Source organism: Muntiacus reevesi, chromosome 11, assembly GCF_963930625.1.
Source record: "Muntiacus reevesi chromosome 11, mMunRee1.1, whole genome shotgun sequence".
Lineage (NCBI taxonomy): Eukaryota > Metazoa > Chordata > Mammalia > Artiodactyla > Cervidae > Muntiacus > Muntiacus reevesi.
The window spans coordinates 32241452-32263687 of NC_089259.1; the positions used below are offsets into that span (position 1 = coordinate 32241452).

Here is a 22236-nt window from a genome sequence, read left to right on the forward strand (position 1 = left end):
AGGAGCTGTGTGTTACATGCAGAATCCCTGATAGATGCCACCCAAATGGACAGATCTGGTTTGATCTGAATTGTGTTTGGTAAATGTAGTGTGTGGACCTTGTTTGGATTCTGATACCAACTAACCAGCTATCAAAAGGTCATTTTGAGATGAGGAGGGACATTTTCACATGGACTCAGTATTCAGAGAAGGAATTACTGTCAATTTTGTTCATTATCATGATAATGATAGTGTAGTTATTTTTCAGTCCTTATTCGTTTGGGTGTATACTAAATATTTGTTGCGTGAAATGATATATTTGAGATTTGCTTTAAAATATCCAAAAAGTCATTGGGAACTAGTTGGAAAAGATTGAAAAAATATTGATCCTTAAGGGTTCATCATATAATTTTTCTACTTCTGAGTTTGTTTGAAATTTCCTAGAATAAAACCTTTTTAAAGTAGTGAACAGTATATTTCCTCTTCCCTGGTCAGGTGCTCTCAAAAACTTCAAATCAAGATGTGCCCCGCAAGTAACAATTTCTCAAAATGTAGAGATTTGAATGTAGCAATTTAATTTTTTTGAGAGGTGAAGACCTTTTCACCTTTTAGGTGAAAGTGAACTCATCCTGCGTTCCCTTCCAGAACTTTCCCTTCTCTCTCCCTTTGCTTAGAGCACCGTCTCATCTCCTTCCTGGCTCATGTGTGTCTGAGGAGAGGTGACAGGGAGCAGTCCTGGGTCATGCTTACCCACTGCTTGGGTGTGGCATTGGATAATAGAATTCCACCATGAGTCACTGTGGTGCTTTTTATCAAGTTCATGGCTGGGAGGCGGCTGGCCAAACCCTGTGGCTTTATTGGCAATGGAGTCTGTGCCCCTTGATCTTCCTTGGGTCTGAGCAGCTGTGCCTGTGCATGCTCACTTTGTCTTAGGGAACTGTCTTCACTACCATCTGTGCTTATCCTTTATGACATTTTTCTCTTACATCTAAGACAGCTTATTCCATGGCAGCCTGAGTTTCCCAAACTTACTTCTGTTCCTGCCATCCTCCCTCCAGTAACTGGTCTACCTGTTCTGGTCAGAAGTCCAGTGTTTTTTTTTTTTTCATTTATTTTTAATAGTTGGAGGCTAATTACTTTACAATATTTGTAGTGGTTTTTGTCATACATTGACATGAATTAGCCATGGATTTACATGTATTCCCCATCCCAATCCCCCCTCCCACCTCCCTCTCTACCCGATCCCTCTGGGTCTTCCCAGTGCACCAGGTCCAAGCACTTGTCTCATGCATCCAACCTGGGCTGGTGATCTGTTTCACCCTAGATAATATACATGTTTCGATGCTGTTCTCTTGAAACATCCCACCCTCGCCTTCTCCCACAGAGTCCAAAAGTCTGTTCTGTACATCTGTGTCTCTTTTTCTGTTTTGCATATAGGGTTATCATTACCATCTTTCTAAATTCCATATATATGTGTTAGTATACTGTAATGGTCTTTATCTTTCTGGCTTACTTCACTCTATATAATGGGCTCCAGTTTCATCCATCTCATTAGAACTGATTCAAATGAATTCTTTTTAATGGCTGAGTAATATTCCGTGGTGTATATGTACCACAGTTTCCTTATCCATTCGTCTGCTGATGGGCATCTAGGTAGCTTCCATGTCCTGGCTATTATAAACAGTGCTGCGATGAACATTGGGGTGCACGTGTCTCTTTCCGATCTGGTTTTCTCGGTATGTATGCCCAGAAGTGGGATTGCTGGGTCATATGGCAGTTCTATTTCCAGTTTTTTAAGAAATCTCCACACTGTTTTCCATAGTGGCTATACTAGTTTGCATTCCCACCAACAGTGTAAGAGGGTTCCCTTTTCTCCACACCCTCTCCAGCATTTATTGCTTGTAGACTTTTGGATAGCAGCCATCCTGACTGGTGTGTAATGGTACCTCATTGTGGTTTTAATTTGCATTTCTCTGATAATGAGTGATGTTGAGCATCTTTTCATGTGTTTGTTAAGTCCAGTTTGATCACCCTTCAGAATTCTTATTCTCGTGTCTATGCATGCTTCTCTTTCTACCCACCCTGCCTGTCGAGTTCAGATGAGTTTTCTCCTGTGAGGCAAACCAAGTGATGTCTGAATTGTTCCCCAGGAAGGAGAACAACAGAGGAGAGAAAATGGCCAGGTTAGGTACAGTTCAGTTCAGTTCAGTCACTCAGTCATGTCCGACTCTTTGCGACCCCATGAATTGCAGCACGCCAGGCCTCCCTGTCTATCACCAACTCCCGGAGTTTACTCAAACTCATGTCCATCGAGTCGGTGATGCCATCCAGCCATCTCATCTTCTGTTGTCCTCTTCTCTTCCTGCCCCCAATCAGGGTCTTTTCCAGTGAGTCAACTCTTCGTATGAGGTGACCAAAGTACTGGAGTTTCAGCTTCAGCAACAGTCCTTCCAATGAACACACAGGACTCATCTGCTTTAGGATGGACTGGTTGGATCTCCTTGCAGTCCAAGGGACTCTCAAGAGTCTTCTCCAGCACCCCAGTTCAAAAGCATCAATTCTTTGGTGCTCAGCTTTCTTCACAGTCCAAGTCTCACATCCATACATGACTACTGGAAAAACCATAGCCTTGACTAGATGGACCTTTGTTGGCAAAGTAATGTCTCTGCTTTTTAATATGCTATCTAGGTTGGTCATAACTTTCCTTCCAAGGAGTAAGCGTCTTTTAATTTCATGGCTGCAATCACCATCTGCAGTGGTTTTGGAGCCCCCAAAAATAAAGTCAGACACTGTTTCCACTGTTTCCCCATCTATTTCCCATGAAGTGATGGGACCAGATGCCATGATCTTAGTTTTCTGAATGTTGAGCTTTAAGCCAACTTTTTCACTCTCCTCTTTCACTTTCATCAAGAGGCTTTTTAGTTCCTCTTCACCTTCTGCCGTAAGGGTGGTGTCATCTGCATATCTGAGGTTATTGATATTTCTCCTGGCAATCTTGATTCCAGCGTGTGCTTCTTCCAGCCCAGCGTTTCTCATGATGTACTCTGCATATAAGTTAAATAAGTAGGGTGACAATATACAGCTTTGACGTACTCCTTTTCCTATTTGGAACCAGTCTGTTGCTCCATGTCCAGTTCTAACTGTTGCTTCCTGACCTGCATACAGGTTTCTCAACAGGCAGGTCAGGTGGTCTGGTATTCCCATCTCTTGAAGAATTTTACACAGTTTATTGTGATCCACACAGTCAAAGGCATAGTCAATAAAGCGGAAATAGATGTATTTCTGGAACTCTTGCTTTTTTGATGATACTCGGTTAGGTACAATGATAACTAATTATAAAAAGTGGAGAAAAGCATGAGTTGACTTGACTGGACTTTTTAGGCCTTTTTAAACTATTTTGAAATTTACTCAAATTATTGCTTCATTTGATTTTATTTTCATACCTTAATTTCTTAGGAATGTAATATGGTCACTTCACAAGGACATTAAATCAGGGTAGCTATCCAGTGAGTCAGGCCAGAATCCGTCTTCAGTAGAATGATGTCATCATTTAAACTGTTAACAAGGGAGTCCTGAAGCGCAAACTCATAACCACCTGTGTACATTTTTCATGTGGAAAAATCCAAAGAATTCAGTCCTTAAAAGCTTGATATATAGACTGATATGTATATATATATTTATATAAAACATCTTCTACAAAAGAATAACCCAGATTATACAACAGGCCACCTATCCGTGAAGCATATCAGAACTAGCCAGGGGTTGGTGAGGGAGGAGCTATTTTGAAAAACATACTCTGAGGTTTTAAAATTCCCAGTTCCGCTGTCAGTAAGAAAGCAAGAAAAAATACTACAGACCGCAGGGAATTGATCAGGGCCTACAACAAGAATATAAATCTAGAGATAAGAGTGGGGATTAAGAATTTACAAAATAAGGTACTTGGTGGTGAGAAGCCCAAGATGCCCCGTTTTTCCTTTTGTGGAGAACACAGAGAGGTGGAGCCGGGTCCAACTCTGAAGGGGTGTGGCCTGGGCCGCCCCCTGGGGGGCCGCCCCCAGGGGTCCCGCCCTCGCAGCAGGGTTGCCCTTGTGCTCTGCGGGGTCCGTGGAGAAGGGCGCACGGGGCAGGTCCAACTCAGCCCGCCCTGAGCCGAGGGTGCTCTGCGGGGTGGGCTCGCGACCCGGACAACCTGCCCTGCTTCTGCAAACCCCCAAGACCTCCGGGAGAAGCCGCCCGAGAACCGGGGCTTCTCCCAAACCCCAGCCGCGCGCCCCCTGTCCTGGTGCGCGGCGCTGGAGGGCCTGCGGTCCTGCGCGCAGGATGCTGGTGTTGCCCTGCGGTCCTGCGCGCGGGATGCTGCGCGAGCTCCCCCAACCGTCGCCCCCTCTCCGCCGGGCTTTCCTCGAGTGAACGTTCCCCGCAGTTTCAAGGCTGGTGTGTCCACTGGGAGAGGCGTGTGTTCAGAGGCCCCCGCCCCTGAAGCCCTTCACTTTCAAGGAGCGGCTGGCGTAACCCCTCGGGGCCATTGTTCCCTCCGCAAATTCCCGTTCTCCCGGCTGATTTTAACCCTGGGTGTACTGATATCTCAGACCCGGAGATCTTGTGTAGGTGCTCGTTTTCTTTTCCCCACTTAGGAACTAGTGTCGGTTCTAGAAGCCAGCTTACCTAGCCTCCTTATGAGGTCGACGAGCTTAATATTATCCGGAAATGATGCGGGACTTGCCACTAGGAGATAAAGAGTGGCTTTTCAGGACGTGAGCAGGGTGCCCGAAACCTTTTCGAGCTGTTTTCACCTCGCCCTTGGGTCAGGAGACACCTCATTTGTATGACTGCATAGAGCACAGTTATATGCTGCCGTGCATAATGTGGGTGTACACAGGTGCCCTGTGATAAGAGGGGCCCTGGGGTGCAGGCTGGCGGGTCCCAGGAAGCCAGACGCCGAGCTCACAGAACCCCCCGGCAGGTGTCTGGGCCCGGAAAGCCACGGCAGCGCCCAAGGAGGTGAGTGTAACCACAGGGTCGCAGATCCCGTCCAGGGAGTCCCAGATTCTCCCAGGAAAGCCACACCAAAGCTGAGATTGAAGGCTGAGTGGGACTTAGGTGGAGTCTGTTGTTGGAGAAGGTGTGTTTATTCTAGGCCGGGAAGCAGCCTGTACAGAGGGCGGGGGCAGGAGGAGAGCCTGCTTGAGAAGCCCAGGGTCAGGTCACCCCTCAGAAGCTTTCTTAACCCAACCACATGCTAACCCAACCAAAGGAAAGTGTCCACCATGCAGGTGGTGCCTGCTCCTGCCCAGGGCTCGCTTGGGATGGCTGGGGGGTGGGAGGGTTGACACAGCACCCACCCCTGTTCTCATGGGTGGGTTGTGTCCTTACCGAGAGTCAGGGGCATGGCTGCAGCCAGGCTATGGCAGCTGTGGTCATTACTGCGGTCATGGAGCTTGTCCGGCTCCATAAGCAAATGAAATGTAAATATGAGACTCAGAAGAGATTCACGTTTAAGAATACTGAGCTCTTGATAAAGATGAATTGCTAAAAAATTATTTCAGTCAGGTAAGAATTGAGAGCGTAAAATGTGGAAAAACCAGGAACTCTGAGTTCAGAATGCTTCTGGTTATCACTTAAAAGCATCCAGAACTGGCCATCACAGTTGACACATCGTGGTCTCACATGCAGAATACCTGTCCCGTGATCACATAGCGGGGAGACCTCTGGTCCTCGGGGGTGACACCGATTAGGCAGCCGTACCTTTGTATGTAGAAGTTGAAGGGTTCCGGGCGTGATGCGGGGGTACTGTGTCTGACGTGGGCCTTTCAGGCAGCTTGACCACACTTGGTGACTGTAGCGGGGTGAGCTGTGGGTCTGTACCGGGGATCAGACCACGGCGGGTGGGAGGGAACGGCCTGCTCAGGGCCTTCTCCGGGGTCTCTCCTGGGAGAGCCAAGAGCCACAGGAGGGTTTTAAGTGGTTTGCTCTGCTTTCGGTGACTTACTAGCTAGATTGTGGACCTGCTTGGGGACAGAGCAGACAACCAGTGAACAGAGCCCTTAACCAGGAACATGATGGTTCTCTTGGAAAAGCAAAGACCTGAAAGTCCAGCTGTTGTCTGAATATTAGGGGGCAGACCCCCTGCACCTGGGTGAAGGGGAGCATAGGAGAAAGTCACACGGGTGTGGGGCTCAGGTCCGTTCCAGGCCTTGGAGCTGGAGGCCCTGGTGGGACAGCTGGGTGGAGATCTCATCACTCTGCCTGCTCTATGTGGTCTGATGAGGACGGAGGCCCAGGCTCGAGGGGGAGATCGGGTAGGAGTGGTTCACACGTGGCTGGCTGTTCTCCAGGCCAGTGAGGGAGAGGTACCAGCAGGGTGTGTGTGGAGTGAGAAGAGGGGGCAGCACTGGGGGGCCCGTGAAGGAAAGGAAGTCCACAGTGAAGATAGAAGTGGAATGGCCAGACGGGTGAGTGGTGTCCAGTTGTCCAAGGATGCTGAGCCCCAGCGAGGCAGTGCTTACCGTGTCAGCTGTGGCAAGGGTCAAGTTGAGTGCTCTGAGCCATCTCCATGGACCCAGCAGCAATTAGGAACTTGCTGGGTGTTTTTTTTGTGTGTGGTTGTGCTGGGTCTTCGTTGCTGTGCAGGCTTTTCTCACGGTGCGTGGGCTTCTCATTGTGGTGGCTTTTCTTGTTGCAGCTCCCAGGCTGTAGAACACAGGCTCAGTAGTTGGTGGCACTCAGGCCTAGTTACTCCGTGGCGTGTGGGATCTTCCAGGATCAGGGATTGAATCAATGTCCCCTGCATTGGCAGGTGGGTTCTTTACCACCGAGCCACCAGGGAAGCCCACGAACTGGTTAGTTTTGAGAAAAACAGTTTCAGTTCAGTGGGAGGGCAGAGCCAGGATGCACAGAGGGTGTCTGCAAGGTTGTGGGGAAAAGTCTACACCTTGTGTATGAGTGTGGAGGGGTTCTAGCTGTTTGGTTTCTCCGTGTTGCTTTTCTGATTTGATAGCTGAAAATTTCCGGTAAGTGTTAGGACTAATTAAAAACTATTTGTTTTGCTACTATATTAAAAATTATCTTGGCTATATGTTACCATATGTGAAAGTTCATTAATAGGACCATATCAATGTTTATTAAATATTTTTGAAATAGTCATGTTAAGTATACACCAGAAAGTTCCATTCCATGGTTTAGAGTTCTGATGTAATGCCCCAACATTGAGAAAGTGGGGGCAATTTAATCATTAGTCGCTCAGTCATGTCCAACTCTGTGCGATCCCATGGACTATAGACTGACAGGTTCCTCTATCCATGGGATTCTCCAGACAAAAATACTGTAGTGGGTAGCCATTCCCTTTTCCAGGGGATCTTCCCAACCTAGGGATCGAACCGGGGTCCCCTTGCATTGCAGGCAGATTCTTTATCGTCTAAACCACAAGGGAAGCTCTGATTTTTTTTAAATCAAATAAATTTTAAGAAATTACTGACTCAGCAGTAAAGAATCTGCTTGCAATGCAGGAGACATGGGTTTGATCCCTGGGTCTCAAAGATCCCCTGGAGAAGAAAATGGTAGCCCACTCCACTATTGTTGCCTGGGAAATCCCATGGACAGAGAAGTCTGGTAGGTGACAGTCCAGGGGGTTGCAAAAAGTTGGACAGGACTCAGCAACTAAACAACAGCAACAAGAAATTACTGAGTCATATATTTTGAAAAGTCTTGTTGTGAAGTTAACAAATTTGTTAAGACTCTTTAGATTAATTTTTTACGTGGTCAAAACAAAAAAATAGGTTTTTTTCCTTTTGCCTTACTTTTTTGTTGTTGATGATCCTATTTATAATTTTGGCATTGTTCTATTCTAGTAATTGTTATGAACGTTGATTTTCTTATGAACTGGCATTTGGGTCAGCAAAACAGAGTTGAGTCCCAGTCCCTCATTGACCTTGACAAGTCATTTCACACCCCAGTCTTAATGTTTTCGTCTATCAGTAGGAAATATTACTATTGTCCGCAGATGTGTGAGAACGATCTGGTATGCTCTAAGTGTGCAGTAAAGAGAAGCAGTCATTATTTTGGTGACAAGGTAGTGATGGGTTGTGTTTGCAGCCAGAGTTCTGAGTTACTAACTCAGCGTCAGTAACCAGCAGTTTAACTGTTGACAGGTCATTTAATCTAATGTGTACAGACAGCCCTAGGAGTTACCCAAGAGGCCATGTGTGACAGTGTTCTGTTTAATTATTATCCAAATGTCAGTTAAATCCATCTAAAAGGCAGACACTCAGGTTATTAGGGGGGAAAAAAAGGTAACTCGACCGAATGTTTTCTTTTGACTCTCTTGACCCCAAATTTCAGGCCTCATCAGAGATTTCCCAAAGTGTGTCCTAGAAATGCCTAAACTTTTTGTTAAAAGGAAAAAGCAAAGCAAAGCAATAGCAGGTCCTGAGGGGTGTGTGATGCCTTGAGGTTACTTTAGCCGCACCAGAAAACCTTGTCTGATCTCTTATTCTCTGGATAGCCTCTGTCTGCGTCTGCTTTCCTAAAGTTTTCTCTCAGTGAGGAATCAGAGAGAAAATACAAAGTCGTCTGGTCCTTGCTCAGCACCATTGGAGAGGGTGATTGTAGCGGAGCTCTAGGGAGGCTGGTTGAAAGGTGGGGACGGTGAAGCCCTGACGGTCAGGCGTGGATGGGGCTGGGTCGGGCTCTCTGCTGTCCCCATCCCATTTCAGACTCTCCTGCCTGGGATCATGGGCACTGGTTGTTTTTATTTGTGAACCAAGATGATTCTCTTCTGTTCACTTGCCTGAAGAATCAAGATGATTCTGTTCTTTTTGCCTGAAGACGCTGACACTGTGCTGGCTAACGTCTCTCCCTGCTGACTGCACTGTGAGAACATGTGGATGTCTGGATTTGGAACGAGGACAGGGTGCCACCTGTAGGAGCCAGTCCTGCAGATGTAGACGTCAGGCCCTTAGACCACAGGCCTGCAAGTCTGAGACAGGTGTCAGCTCCAGCAGCCTTGGCTGCTGTCTCAGCCTTGGCTGCTGTCTCAGCCTTATCGTTGCCCAGAATCAAGAGTTGTTGTTTTTTTTTTTAAAGAAAGATGGTATTCTTCCTGTCGCAGAAAAACATCATGAAGTGTTTTTTTTTAACGTATTTCCATCAAACTCTTAAAATTCTCATCTTTCTAACCTTTAAAACATTCTCAGTTCTAACACATATATCTGTTCCAATCGTTCTAAAGTACGGAGTTTAAAAAGTTTTCAAAATACCATGCATCTAATGCCAAGTCTCAGAAACTGGATTTTAAAAAGAAAAGAATAGGGAACTATATTCAATACCCTGTAATAGATGGTAATGGAAAAGAAGATGAAAAAGAGTATATTTATTTGTATGTTTATAGCTAATCACTGTGCCGTATGCCTGAGGCTAACACAATGTTGTAAGTCATCTGTACATCTATAAAATAATTTTTTTTTAAAGAGAAGGAAAAGAAAGACTATTAAAAGTCAAGTGGAGGAGCGCAAAAGAGATAAACGTGAAGCAAACCACCACCAAGCCAAGCGCCTGGCCTGCATGCCTGTCCCTGTCTTGTGGATGAGCAATCTGAGGCTTAAAAACTTTAAGGCCGTGCTTTTCCTCGCTCAGCTAAGTGGGACTTAAGTCATAAGACAGTGAAGCTGGCGATCAGAGCAGATCAGACAGACCCCAAAGCCCACGTTGCTCCCATCCCACTCACTGTCTCCCAGGTGCTATGTTTTCCAGCGTCTGTTTGTGTGCACAGAAGTTGTTTATGTGCACAGAAGTTCACCCGTGTGTCAGTTTTTAAGGCCTTGCCTAATAATTGCCTTTGATTAAAACAAAGACAAAAGTGAAGTTCATCCATTTTCTGTTTTGCTCTTGTTATGTTTGAAATGTGTCCCAGGCCTTGAAGGCTGGAAACCCCACGTGGTTGTTTACAGAAGATGGGACAGGGTTCGGTCGTCACCGTTGAGACGGCAGCTTGTCTTTTAAAGGGAAAGTTTTGGATCTGTTTCTGAGTTAGCCTACAGGTTGTAGTAGGAGCCCGGAGGACCAGTGTCTTTGGGGTGTTTTTGGAGCGGGGTGGCGTTCGCTGAGGCATTGAGAGTGCATCTTCTATCAGTTAGGGTGGGCAGGCCCCCAGCACCTCCAGTGGAAAAGCAGCTGCTTTGAAGACCTACGTCTTAGCCTCTGCCTTCGGTTCTCACTACTCCTTGTTGTCACCTGCGTTCGTTTCCTGTGTGTTGGAGTGACGGGCCTGCCCTCTGTGGTCAGGAGTCTGGCTGCTGAGCAGTGTTTCAGGAAGACCTGCGTGGGGCCTGCCTTGCTCTCTGCCAGCAGGCAGCTGACCAAAATGGGGTCTATGGTTGGTTGTATGACTGTGTGGGCTAGAAAATGTTTTGTGTTGTGTTGTGTTGAGGGTCTCTGTTCTGTGTTCTGCTTCTCTCAAAAATGGCGTAACTGTGGCCTGTAAGATTAGTGCTAATGTCTGTCTGTAATCCATTCAGAATACAGGGACCCCTCTGGACACTCCATTATTTATGCTAATAGACAAGGGTACTGTGGGTCTGAGTTGTTATTGGTTAGTCGCTCAGTCGTGTCTGACTCTCTGTGACCCCATGGACTGTAGCCTGCTAGGCTCCTCTGTCCATGGGATTCTCCAGGCAAGAATACTGGAGTGGGTTCCCATGCCCTCCTTCGGGAGATCCTCCCAACCCAGGATTGAACCTGGTTCTCCTGGGTCTCCTGCACTGGCTGGAGGGTTCTTCACTGCTGAGCCACAAGGAATCCCGTGAGTCTGAGTAACTCATGGTAGCTGAAGCTGATCACTTCCTGTTCAGAAATCACCCCCATCCCAGCTTGAGGGCAGCGACTGGGTGGACTCAGAGTCCTTGTTGTGTTCCTCGTGACTCTGGGTGCTCGCTGGGGGTCTGGGCTGCAGCTCAGTCCGGCGGGGGCAGGAGCCGCCTCGGTTGTGACGCGTCCCAGCCTGCAGCTCACTCTCTGAAGCTGGTGGTACTGCTGGTCGGGGCACAGCATGCTTGTCGTTTGCCTCCTACCACCCTGTGGCTGTCCTGCAGGTCTTGGTGGTGGGGTGGTACCCAATCATGGGGCAGGGGAGGTTCTAGAATATTCCCAGGTTAAGGGAGTCTCTGCGCCATGCAGGGAGCTACAGCTTTGGTGAAGCAGCCTCTGGGAACATCGGTTGCTGAGCAGATGGCCCATGCTGGTGACCTTTCTGCCCCAAATCCTAAGGTGGCCATGTAAGAAGACCTGAACCTTTTTGTACTTAAGTAGATGCCAGTAACTCTAAGCTAAGTGCAGCCTTAACAACCACCTGGTCATCTCAAGAGCTGGTCCTGGAGGGTAAAGGGATGAGTGCTGGTTTAGTCAGAGGCTCCACCACTAACTTACCCCCTCCTTTTCCAGACTGTGTGCATGGGTGTAGCTGTGTGTGGGTCTTAGGGCCACTCTGCCAAAAATAGTCTTAGTTCCTTCTATACCTATAGAGTAAATATGATCATAACATCCTGTGTGATTCCAACTTTTATTTTATCCTCTCTGACTTCCAAATATTTGATATTAATGTACAGTTGGAGTTTTTCTGCTCTCCAGTGGGACTCAACCCTTTTCTTAATTCTTTCTACCAGTAGTCAAGGTTGGTGACATCCTAGTCCCAACCCTGTAGCAGCATCTTATCCAAGGACAATAGACTCTTCCCAGGGGTGGGGGTTGGGGGTAGAGCAGTGGAGGAGATCAAGACTTCCTTCAGCTGTGCTTAAGATGTTTGTTGCAATATTCTTATTGATCTGGTTAATATAGGCTCTAGTCACTAAAGAATTTTTTAAATCTTCAAGTCAAACTGCCTGTGCAGGTTCTTCCAAAAATATCTGAGTAGTGTTGTTGGTTCATCTTCCTTTGAGGAAATGCCTTATTTAAATGCAGTTTTTGTTTGTTTATTTACTTTTTTTCCTTCTTTTTATCTTTATATTTGTTTTGAGTGTGTGCTCAATAAAGTAAGTTTACTCAGCGAATGCCTTTGGTTTAAAATCCTAAGATCCCAAGGACCTTAATCTCCTTGACCCCATCTCTGGATTTAGAAAAAGTCCTTGGGAAAGAAGCTGCCCAGGGAGAGTGAAAGTGAGCCGTGGACCCAAGTTAAGACAGTGCCAAGGAAATGCAGCCAAGAGAGGTTTTTTTTTTTTTTTTGAAAACTTACAATTTTAAAAACAACAACAAAAAAATTATTTTTTTAAGAAAATGAAAGCACTCTGGATTTCCTTTGCCTCCTGCTGGATTTCAGTCTCCGTTAGAAAGTGTTCTCATCAGAATGAGTCCCTACATTTCCCTGCTTTGTGTCTCAGCATTCAGCGTTTCACTTCTTCATTAAAACCAGGTCCACCCTTGCGTTCCATGGGCTTCACTCATTTCTGAATTAACACTTCTCAGACCCGAGTCAGGCTCTGATTCCACGGGCCGGGATGGGGCCCCAAGAGTTCACTTCCCACCAGCGCCCTGGTCACCCTGTGCTGCTGGCCCCTGGACCACAGCCTTTGGAGTTGGTAGTACACGTTACTGTGAAACGAGGGTTTTGTGGCCTTATGGGACATTCTGTGTTAAGCAAGGTGACACGGGTGTCGTAATCTGGACTTGGAGCCTGTGGGAAGCAACCTTACTTCTTAGACAGTGAGCTGCTCTGAGAAGCAACCTCGAGGAGTCTTTTGAGTCCCTCCTGCAATGAAGCACTGCCTTGATTAAGGATATATACACTCCTAGTGAATGACTGTCTTTTAATCGTTTTTAAAAATTTGACTCTTTTAATTCATTTTTAAAAAGTATTTGCAAGGGGGTACTTCCCTAGTGGTCCAATGGCTAAGACTCCGAGCTCCCAATACAGGGAGTTGGGGTTCAATCCCTGGTCAGGGAACCAGATCCCCCATATAGACCAGACCTGGCACAGACAAATAAAAAAATATTTAAAAATATATATATATTTGCATGGGATAGATTTGAATCCAGTCTAGTTTTGTGAGTGTAGTGTGTGTGCGTGTATGCGTGTGCTCATATGTGTGCAAGTTTTGCCTCTTTGTAGTTTATTGAAGCCTTAGCCGGATTTAAGAGTGGGATGCCCTGAGTCAGTAGAAACAGCCGCAGATAATTAAGGATAAGAAAAGCCTCTGGGGAAGCATGTGGTCAGGGTGGGTGTCTCAGCTGACATTGCAGCTCTGCCCATTGACCCCTCGTGCTGTGGAGTCTGGGAACCGGCCAGTGATTACAGACTCAGGTTGTGAGAGCAGCTCCAGTCCTGTTTGTTAATCCCCACACGTTCTCAGGAACCTGGGAGCATTGTGGGAGGCTGGCTGTCCCCACTGTACAGACCAGACACGAGCCCCTGAAGGTCTGAGCTGGTGGAGTGAGATGGGGGGTCCGCCACCCCAGAGCCTGCACACATGTGCTCAGTTTTCAGCCATCTATTGGGGGACGACCACATGATCACTACTCTGCGCGTGTCATCTCCTTACTCGTGAAGGTAAAAAGTTAGCATCTTCCTGTCCTGAGGAACTGGAAGGAAGCCGTTTGTTAGTAGGTGTCGTTTCACAATAGGACTTGCTCACTGTAGACAACGGGAAAAAAACAAAAATGAGAGAGGAAATAAGTGGCCCGCGTCCTCTAGAGAGAGCCTCTTCAAAGAAAGAACAATTTTCCGCACTACAGAGAACAGGTACTTTATACAGTAAAAGATATGCATATGCTTTTTATATAGAAGGCATACATATTCACACATATACATACACATTTTTTAAACAAAATCTCTCTTAAAGTGAGTTCGCAGATTTGCAGTTATTGTAAATGTGATGTCAAAGCTGAAGGTTTTGGCACACCAGAGCGTGGAATCCCAACTACAGTTTGAACCTAGTGACCTCTGTGCTTCTTCCCCCGTGAAATAGGTCCTTTTTTTTTTTTTTTTCCTGAGCCCTTTTATTTCTTTTTTATTTGGAGCATTGTTGATTTATAATGTTGTGTTGATTTCTGCTGTACAGGAAAGTGACTCAGTTATACGTATTACTATATGCATTCTTTTTCATACTCTCTTCCACTGTGGTCTGTCACAGGATGTTGAATGTAGTTCCCCGTGCTCTGCAGTAGGACTTGCTGTCTATCCGTCCTATGTGTGATAGCTCACATCTTGCAAACTCTCTGGCGGTCAGGCTTCTGGGTTATAATGAAAAGCAGCAGGCGCCTTGCTGTCACTAGCATCGGAGGCTCCGGGGGCTCCTGATAGGTTTCTGGCCAGCTGTCTGGCCTGAGTTTAGACTTCCCTCCCCGCCGTCCTGTCTGGGCTGCAAGCTCAGCCGCCCGCGGGCGCTGTGAGCTGTGAGGCTCTGGCCAGGCGGGCAGAGGCGTCAGCAGTGAATAAGCGCTTTCTGCGTTTCCGCAGCCAGAGCCTGTGTGATCCTCTGCGATGCTCAGTCACCCCACAGCCCTGCTTTGAACGCGGCTGTTTCCCATACACCAGGATGGTGGCGAGGGGGGAAATGGGAAGATTCTGGAGTCTGGAGAGCCTTCACCCAGGTATGTGTGCAGACTGGCTATGTTGCTGAATCCTCTCTCTGTTCTTGCAAGTTGCAGGGCTCTGTCTGCTGCCTGTTGTCAGGTTGTGTGTGCGTGTGTCTGAGCGAGTCTTTTGTCCGGACCTGGTGTCCTGAGGGCAGTTGTAGCTGTTGTTGTTCTTCAGTCACTCAGTGATGTCTGACTTTTTGTGACCCCATGGACTGCAGCACGCCAGGCTTCCCTTTCCTTCACTATCTCCCAGAGTTTGCTCAAACTCATTTCAAAAGTTCTAGCTGTGGACCCAGTAAATCAGAGACTGGTTTGAGTTATGCAGCCGTTGGTATGAATTAGAAAATAGCAAGAGTCAAACGTGGATTGTTTTTTATGAGTTATAGATCTGGTTCTTGTCGTGCTAGGCTTTGCTTCTGTTACATGAAACTTCTTTATTCAGAGGATTGTTGTTGGGGTCCGTAACGGTGTTCCTTGCTAATTTGGAGTGTGTGAGGTTTAACGGTATAAATTGACTTTGGAAAAATAGTCGACTGTTTGCAAAAAGTGTTACTACCCAGGACTTGGTTATTGTTTGGGGCTTTATTTCATTGTTGCTTTGCAGTGTTTTTGTGAGTGTTGTCACTAGACTAGTTCCTAGGTGAACTAGAAAGGTTGTTCTCTCACACTAGGAGGTTATCACCTGGAACTCACGTATTCTTTTAAAGGAGTAAATGCTTCATGGAAATCATTCTGGCTGACTGCTACACATCATGCAATAGGATGCTTAAAAAAGAAAAAGAGTCCTGTCTCAGTTTTTGTCTAAAATGAATTCCAGTCGCTCACCCTGGAATGAATGGGAATTACAGGTGACAGCCGGAGGGCAGCGTGGGCCTCCCCGCAGTGCACTGAGTACCCTGTGCTTCTTGCTGGCCTTCCCTGTTTCCACTGGCTCCCTGTGCTGGCCGAGCACAGACAGGGCTGTGGTGAGGGCTTCACTGACGCAAATTCAGAATTAAAAAAAAAACAAGTGGCCCAGTGGTTTCTGCATTCAGGGCTCAGGCCTGCCCGCCGAGTGGCTGTGCCTGTCACTGAGTGGCTGGTGGCCCCAGGTCCTACGTGGAGGAGAGCTGGCTGCCTGCCGGCCTCCTGGGCTGGGGGTGCGCTTGTGTTTACCCCAGGGCAGCCGGCCGATGGAGCCCGCCCCCTGCATTCCTCCACCTCGGGCGGGCACAGGGCCCGGTCCTCCCTCCCACGTGCGTGTGTGTGTGTGTGTGTGTGTGTGTGTGTGTGTGTGTGTGTGTGTGTGGAGGCCAAGAGAAGCTGGGTTCAGCCCTTGTGCTGAGCCCAACACTCTGGGAGGTGCAACTGGCCAGGCCTCCTGTGAGGGGTCTGCGCCCTCCTTCCCCGAGTGCCCTCGGGCTCCAGGCTCCCGCCCTGCCCACTTTTGAGCCTGGCTGCCAAGCGAAGGAAGGTGCGGGCTCTGCTGGGGTCGTCTCTCTTCCTGATGGTTCTGTGTGTTCCCAGCACTGTTTCTGATGTACCCACTGTGCCAAGTGTGTGTGTGTGTAAACGTGATGGAAATGACCGCAGATGCAACAGCAGAGAATCAAGTAGAGAGCTTGCTTATTGGGGGCATTCTGTCTCAGATGAGAGCCCCGAGTGGGCAGGGGACCCTGAGAGACAGTCTGGCAGTCCCCCAGTGGAAGATCTGGCGGGAGAGGGTGGGGAGGGTGGGCGGTTAGCACTCCTGCCCTGTGGTCGTGATTAGCGAGGCCGAGGCCCCAGGCAGGTGCCCGGCAGGCTTGCTTTGGAGCCGGACAGACCAGGACTTGAACTCCAGCCCCACGACTGGGGAGCAGTTCCTTCACCTCTGGGAGCCACAGTTTGCTCCTGTGTTGACAGACAGTGATGGTTCCAGGACGCTTCCAGCGCAGGGCCTGGTACACATGGAGTTTATCCCGGGGATGTGGTGAAAGCAGCCGGGTTCCTTCCCAAGGTGGTGCAGCCTGCCTACGAGGCAATGCCAGGAGCCCAGAGGGGTGCAGTGGGCATGAGCTGCCGGGGCGCCCAGTGGAGGAGTGGGGCGCAGCCAGAGGCCCGGGCAGCCACCGTCAGAGCTGAGCCTGAGGAGCAGTAGCAGCTTGCTGAGGGGAGAGAGATGCCAAGGGACCAGCCCAGGGGAGAACCCAAGGCTTGTGGCAGGACACTGAGAGACCCAGAGCCTAAACCCAGGGCTGCACCGGGGGATGAGACTGTCCCGCCTCTGGGCCCCCAGGAGCACAGAGGCCCAACCCCAGCCCACCCACCTCAGGGCTCTAAGGGCCCCTCCCCAGGGGGTACAGAGCATGGAGGATGCCCAGGGCACGACCTGCCTTTAAATCGAGAAGTAAAAATACTCACACATGGTTTGAGCCAAAGCTTTCTAAACCATTTATAGGAACTGGGCACCTGGGGGTTTGGTATCAGTTCAGTTCAGTCACTCAGTCGTGCCCTACTCTTTGCAACCCCACGGACTGCAGCATGCCAGGCTTCCCTGTCCATCACCAACTCCCAACTCTTCAGAGTCTTTTCTAAGGAATCAGTTCGGAGGGGGGACTGGTATAAATGGGGAGGTTCTGGGGGCTTTGGTATAAATGAAGCTCTATCTTGGTGTGACCCTTGTCACTGCTCGGGCATCAAGGGTAGCAAGGCCCCACGTCTAATCCAGACATGAAGTTCTGTCCTGGGAGGGGCATTTCCAGGAGACCCGTGGGCATCATGAAGGGTTTATCAGTGGAGGGCAGCACGTCCAAGTCAGCTGCCCTTTTTGACTGTATTATCATCGTTGTGTTTAGAAGACTCACAGAGCACTGCCCTGTGTGTGGAATGGTTTGAAAGTCTAGGTGAGGCATAAGGGGGCCGTCCTGATGGTGTCAGGTTGAGCCCTGAATGGGAAGGGTGTCTTCTGTAACTAGGCGTGAGCTGACGCTGACCAGCATGGGCTTCTTGGTCTCTCGAGGACAGCGCTGGGGCAGGAGGGGTGGATATGAGGACTCAGAACAGCTCAGGGGTGTGTTACAGTGAAGCCGATGAATTATAAGGACAGTGTAAATATGGTGAGCATTTTAAAGGGGGTAAATCTGATAGGCTTCTAGGACGTGAGAGGCAGAGACTGTTCCTACTGACTGGGGGTTGGTCAGTGGCGGGGGAATGGGGAATGTAGGCAGGAGCGCGAAGTCCCCACCTCACCCCTCACCAGGGAGAGAGAGCTCAGCGCCCGGAAGGAGGTGGGGGAACTTATGGGCTTTCTGGGTTGGGGCGTCGCTCCAGGTGGAGAGGTCAGGGTGGACCGAAGGACTGTGTCCTTTTTTTGCTGAGAGCAGGGAACACTGTCTGGCACAGAGTGGCTGAAGCCAAGGTGTTGAAGCAGCCAGATCTGAGCCCACTGCCCTCCAGCCTGTCTCACTGCATAGACGAGTCTCACAGCACACATCCCAGGGCAGGTCCCTGCACTGGGGTTGAGGAAGTCGAGCTTGGGCACCCGTGGTGTCAGAATCGCATGTAAAGAGAGCTCCGGAAAGAGATTCTCGGCAAACGCCCCCTTCTGCTCCTCCCCCCGCCCCCACCCGCTGGAGGACCTGGCTCTCTGGCCCAGCGCCAGAGTCTGTGTTTTTCTGAACCCTCCCTACCCTCACCCCCAGCCCAGGATGAGAAGCCATGGACCCTGGGTGTTCGGGGACCCCTGAGGGGTGTGGCCCTGAGGTCAGCGGGAGGGTGGTTCTGACATTGAAGCCCCCTGTGTCCATGTTTGCACCCTCTCTGGCATCTCATGGCTCAGGGGCCGCCCTGGGTGCAGGGATGTGGCCGGTGGACCAGCCCCCTGTAGCAGCAGCACCCTGTCAAGTCCACCCTGGGCTCTGAGCATAGGCTACCTGCCCACCCGTCCAGGTTTGCTGCTTTGCTCTTCAGATGGGAAAGACGGGAAATGAGAACAGTTTATCTCCAACCCGAGGAAGCCTGAGGGGTCAGCAGGTTTCCTAAAATGTGTGTTTTTAATGGATTATTCCAAGTGCAGGAATTTTCCTGAAGTGACCTGTGTTTTAGTGGGAGCCCTCTGTGGAGTGCTCTGCCCGTTGGGTGCTGAGTGTCCACACCCGTGTGGCCCGCAAGGCAGGTGCCCAGTTATGACTCCCACCGTGTCAGCTGTTACCTTCCTCTCGCCTGTCACCTGCCCTCCCCAGCCCTGTGTCACAGGTAAGAGAAAGGCAGTCTCGGGGAAGTTCGGGCCAGGGCCTGGCTGGGACCCCAGCAAGCTCTTGTGCTTTCGAAATTCTGTCACTCTCAGCAAAAGTCCTTAAATCTGCAAAATTAGGCCAGATGGGGGAGACCTGTGTCCTGAGAAAAACTCCCCCTGGGACAGGGGTGGGGGCCTGTGTGCTGTGAGGGAGACTTGGGGTCCTGTGGGAGGGCCTTGTCCTTGGCGTGTATTACAGTCCGAGGTTCTCCATCGGTGGTGGTATTGACATGTCCTGTCCTGAAAACTCGCCTGGAGGGCCCGTTGCCAGGTTTTGTTCCTCACAGATGTGAAATCCAGGTCAGGACAGAAGTTGTCACCCTCCCAGGGGGCGTGGAGACTGCTCTTCGTTGGTGTTTGTGTCTAAGCTCACATGGTCTCTACCGTGTTTGCAGCAGTCCTGACTGTGAAGGCACGTCCGCTTTGGCCACAGTGGTCTCTTCTGGATATTCCTGAAGCTGAGCTGGGCCAGGGCTGAAAGGGTGGATGGGGTTTCCTCAGATCGGTGCATGCAGGAAGCAAGCAGAGCCTGGGGGAGGCAAGAATTCGGGTCTGAATCTTAGGATGAGGCTGTGTGAGGGATGGGCGGGTGAGGGGGGAGGTGGTCCACCTGGCACAGCCCCTGGAGTCCTGGGATGCCTGCCTTTCCAGGGGACGTTGACCGTGACGATTAAGCAAGCACGGGTGGTTCACATTACGCGCGTGTAGAATGTCTGCACATGGTTGCTCCACTGTCCCAGAGTTGTCCCTGCAGGCATGTGTGCTGTCATGAGTGTGCAGGTCTTTTAGACCCGAAGGATGACCTCTCTGGGCGTGGCCGCAGCTGTGAGGGCGCAGTGGACAGAGGAGCAAGCATGTCCCATCTCAGATTCCTCTGTCTTAGGGGTCGAGGTTTCCGTTTCAGTTTGCAACCGTCTTTGTTCACCGTTCACAAGATCCTTTTCGAACATAACTTTCACACACCTACTTATTCAACAACCCTGAGCATTCATTGGAAGGACTGATGCTGAAGCTGAAGCTCCAATGCTTTGGTCACCTGATGCAGAGAGTGGACTCATTGAAAAGACCCTGATGCTGGGAAAAATTGAAGACAGGAGGAGAAGGGGATGACAGAGGATGAGATGGTTAAGATGGCATCACCGACTCAATGGACACAAGTTTGAGCAAACTCAGGGATGGTGAAGACAGGTAAGCCTGGCATGCTGCAGTCCATGGGGTCACAGAGGGTTGGACATGACTGAGCGACTGAACAAAAATAACTTACTCAATAAAAGAAATGATGCCGCTGGTGAGGACTTGGAGACTTGGAAGCCTGAGTGTTCCTGTTGGGACATAGAGCAGCGCAACCACCGTGGGGAGCAGCGTGCAGGGACCTCAGAAAGCTAAGTAGAATTTCCACATGACCCGGTCATCCCACCTCCGAACACACATCCAGGAGAATCCAGAGCAGGACCTGGAGGAGGTGTTCGCACAGCTAGCTGTGTTCAAGAGGCGGAAGCACCCCAAACACACCTGGACGTTTGGATGGATGAAGAAAGCTCGGTATCAGGTGCAGTAGAAGGAAATCGGATACAGGCAACTACATGGGTGAACCTCGAGGACATGGTACTGAAGGGAATAAGCCCGCTACAAAATCATTGTGGGACATCACTCAGTGAAGGGTGTGAAGTGCTCAGAAACAAGGCGGAAGGCTCGTTGCCAGGGAATGGGGGCGTCAGTGTTCAGTGGGGCCAGAGTGTCAGTTTTGCAAGATGAGAAAGTTCTGGGGTTGGTCACACAACCGTGTGCATGTAGTCAACACTGCTGAAGTGTACACTTATAAATGGCCGGGACGGCCTGTCCTATGTGTGTTTTACCACTAAAGGAAGGAAAGAAGGACGCTAATTAATTAAGGTTCCTCTTTCATTATTAGAATGTATTCATCTCTCCTAATTTTGCGGAAGTGCATTTTGAGAATCGGTAGTAGATTCACATCATGCAAAACAGCCCTAAATAAAAAGTCACCACTGCAAACCAGGCAAGAAAGAGGGTCACAGAGTAACCTCCAGGAAAGGCCCCGTGTGAACCTGGGTCTGCAGGTGCCACACAGGCCTCGGTGAGAAGGCGACACTGGTGAGCGGGTGGGCTCGGGGAGGTCTGCCCAGCGGGGTGGACTCGGCGGGGGCGGGGGGGGGCATTTAACTGGCAAGGAATGGGGCTTCCCTGCAGAGGAATCTGCACTGAGGCAGTTGGTCGCTGCTCTGGGGTTCTCGTGTACACGAGGGAACTGTGTTTTCAGAAGTCGGCCTTGGATCCGCATAGGGTGTGGCTGGAGAGGGTGGTGGGGATGGTAGGCAGAGAGACCTGGGTGTGTATTCAGCCTCCACCGACCCTTGTGCCCCCAGAGGAGGAGTTAAACTCCTGGGAGCCTGAGTTCCCTCACCAGCAGTCTGCATTTTTGAGTGCCTTCTGCATGCCAGGGGTTACACTGGGTGCTGAGGTACAAGAAGATACTCCGCCTGTTCCCTCAAGAAGTTCTAACCTCAGAAGGGAAACCCTCACAAAGGCAGGAGTGTGGGGTGACAGGAACCCTGCTCTGTGCAGACAGAACGTCAGAATGTGCCCCCACCCCTCCCGTCCAGACACTGGAGAAACCCCACTCCCTGAAATACGTGTGAACCGTAATACAGAAGCACAGGGGGCCATTGACTTAGAAGGGGCTTTAAGATCCCGAAGGCAGTTAAGATTGCGAGGGGAGAAGGACGAGGGGCTCTGACAGACCTGGGGTGGTGTGGTCCCCCCTCCCTAGTCAGCTGTGAATGCCGCGCTATGGTCAGGCAGCTCCCCGAGGGCTCTGTAGGAGACGGGCTGCAGGCTCGCTGCTGCCTCCTTGGTGTCTGATAAGAGACTCGTGTGCCTAGAGCAGGTGTGTCTGCCTCCTCCAGGTCCTCTCCCCAACTCCTGGACACACCCCAAAAAGACCGCAGAGCACTAAGACACAGCACAGGGCAGGGGTGACCACACGGCACACACACACATGCACATGTGCGCACAGACGCACGCGCGCACACACACACACACACACAGCAGGCACCGTGGGAGGTGTGCCCTGAGCAAGCGGCAGGGTTGGAGGGAAGGGCAGAGGAGAGCTGGAGCCCGGCCCTGGATAGACAGGTGTCCGCAGGGCACCTGCATCATGGCCTGTCCAGAGGGATGGGCTGGGGATGTAAGATGCACTCAGGTCACGAAGACTTGGTACAAAGTAAGGAACAGGAAATATCTCACTTTTAAAAAGTTAAAAATAACTTTCAAAAATCTCATTTTTAAAAACATTTTCTACAGTTTAGAAATAGACCTGTCCCTGAGGGTGAAGTGATTGGAAATGCCAGCTGGTGGGTCCTTGAAGAATCATCAGGGCTCTCCCTCCGCCATCACCGGCCAATCTTCCTCCTCCTGCC

The 22236-nt window shown here is 49.7% G+C and overlaps 1 protein-coding gene across 4 annotated transcripts in view; it reads left to right on the plus strand.

Annotated features, from left to right (window-relative positions):
- The window catches only part of SPATA13 (spermatogenesis associated 13), a 223889-nt gene that overhangs the window by 184047 nt on the left and 17606 nt on the right, over positions 1 to 22236 (plus strand). Inside the window, exon 1 of one of the 4 annotated variants that reach the window (XM_065901966.1) lies at positions 14359 to 14556. The exons of the other annotated variants lie outside the window; for them this stretch is intronic. Within the exon in view, the coding sequence (XP_065758038.1) occupies positions 14502 to 14556 (55 nt within the window). The 5' untranslated portion in view covers positions 14359 to 14501. Of the gene's footprint in view, positions 1 to 14358; positions 14557 to 22236 lie in introns of those variants that run through there. 4 annotated transcript variants of the gene reach the window in all.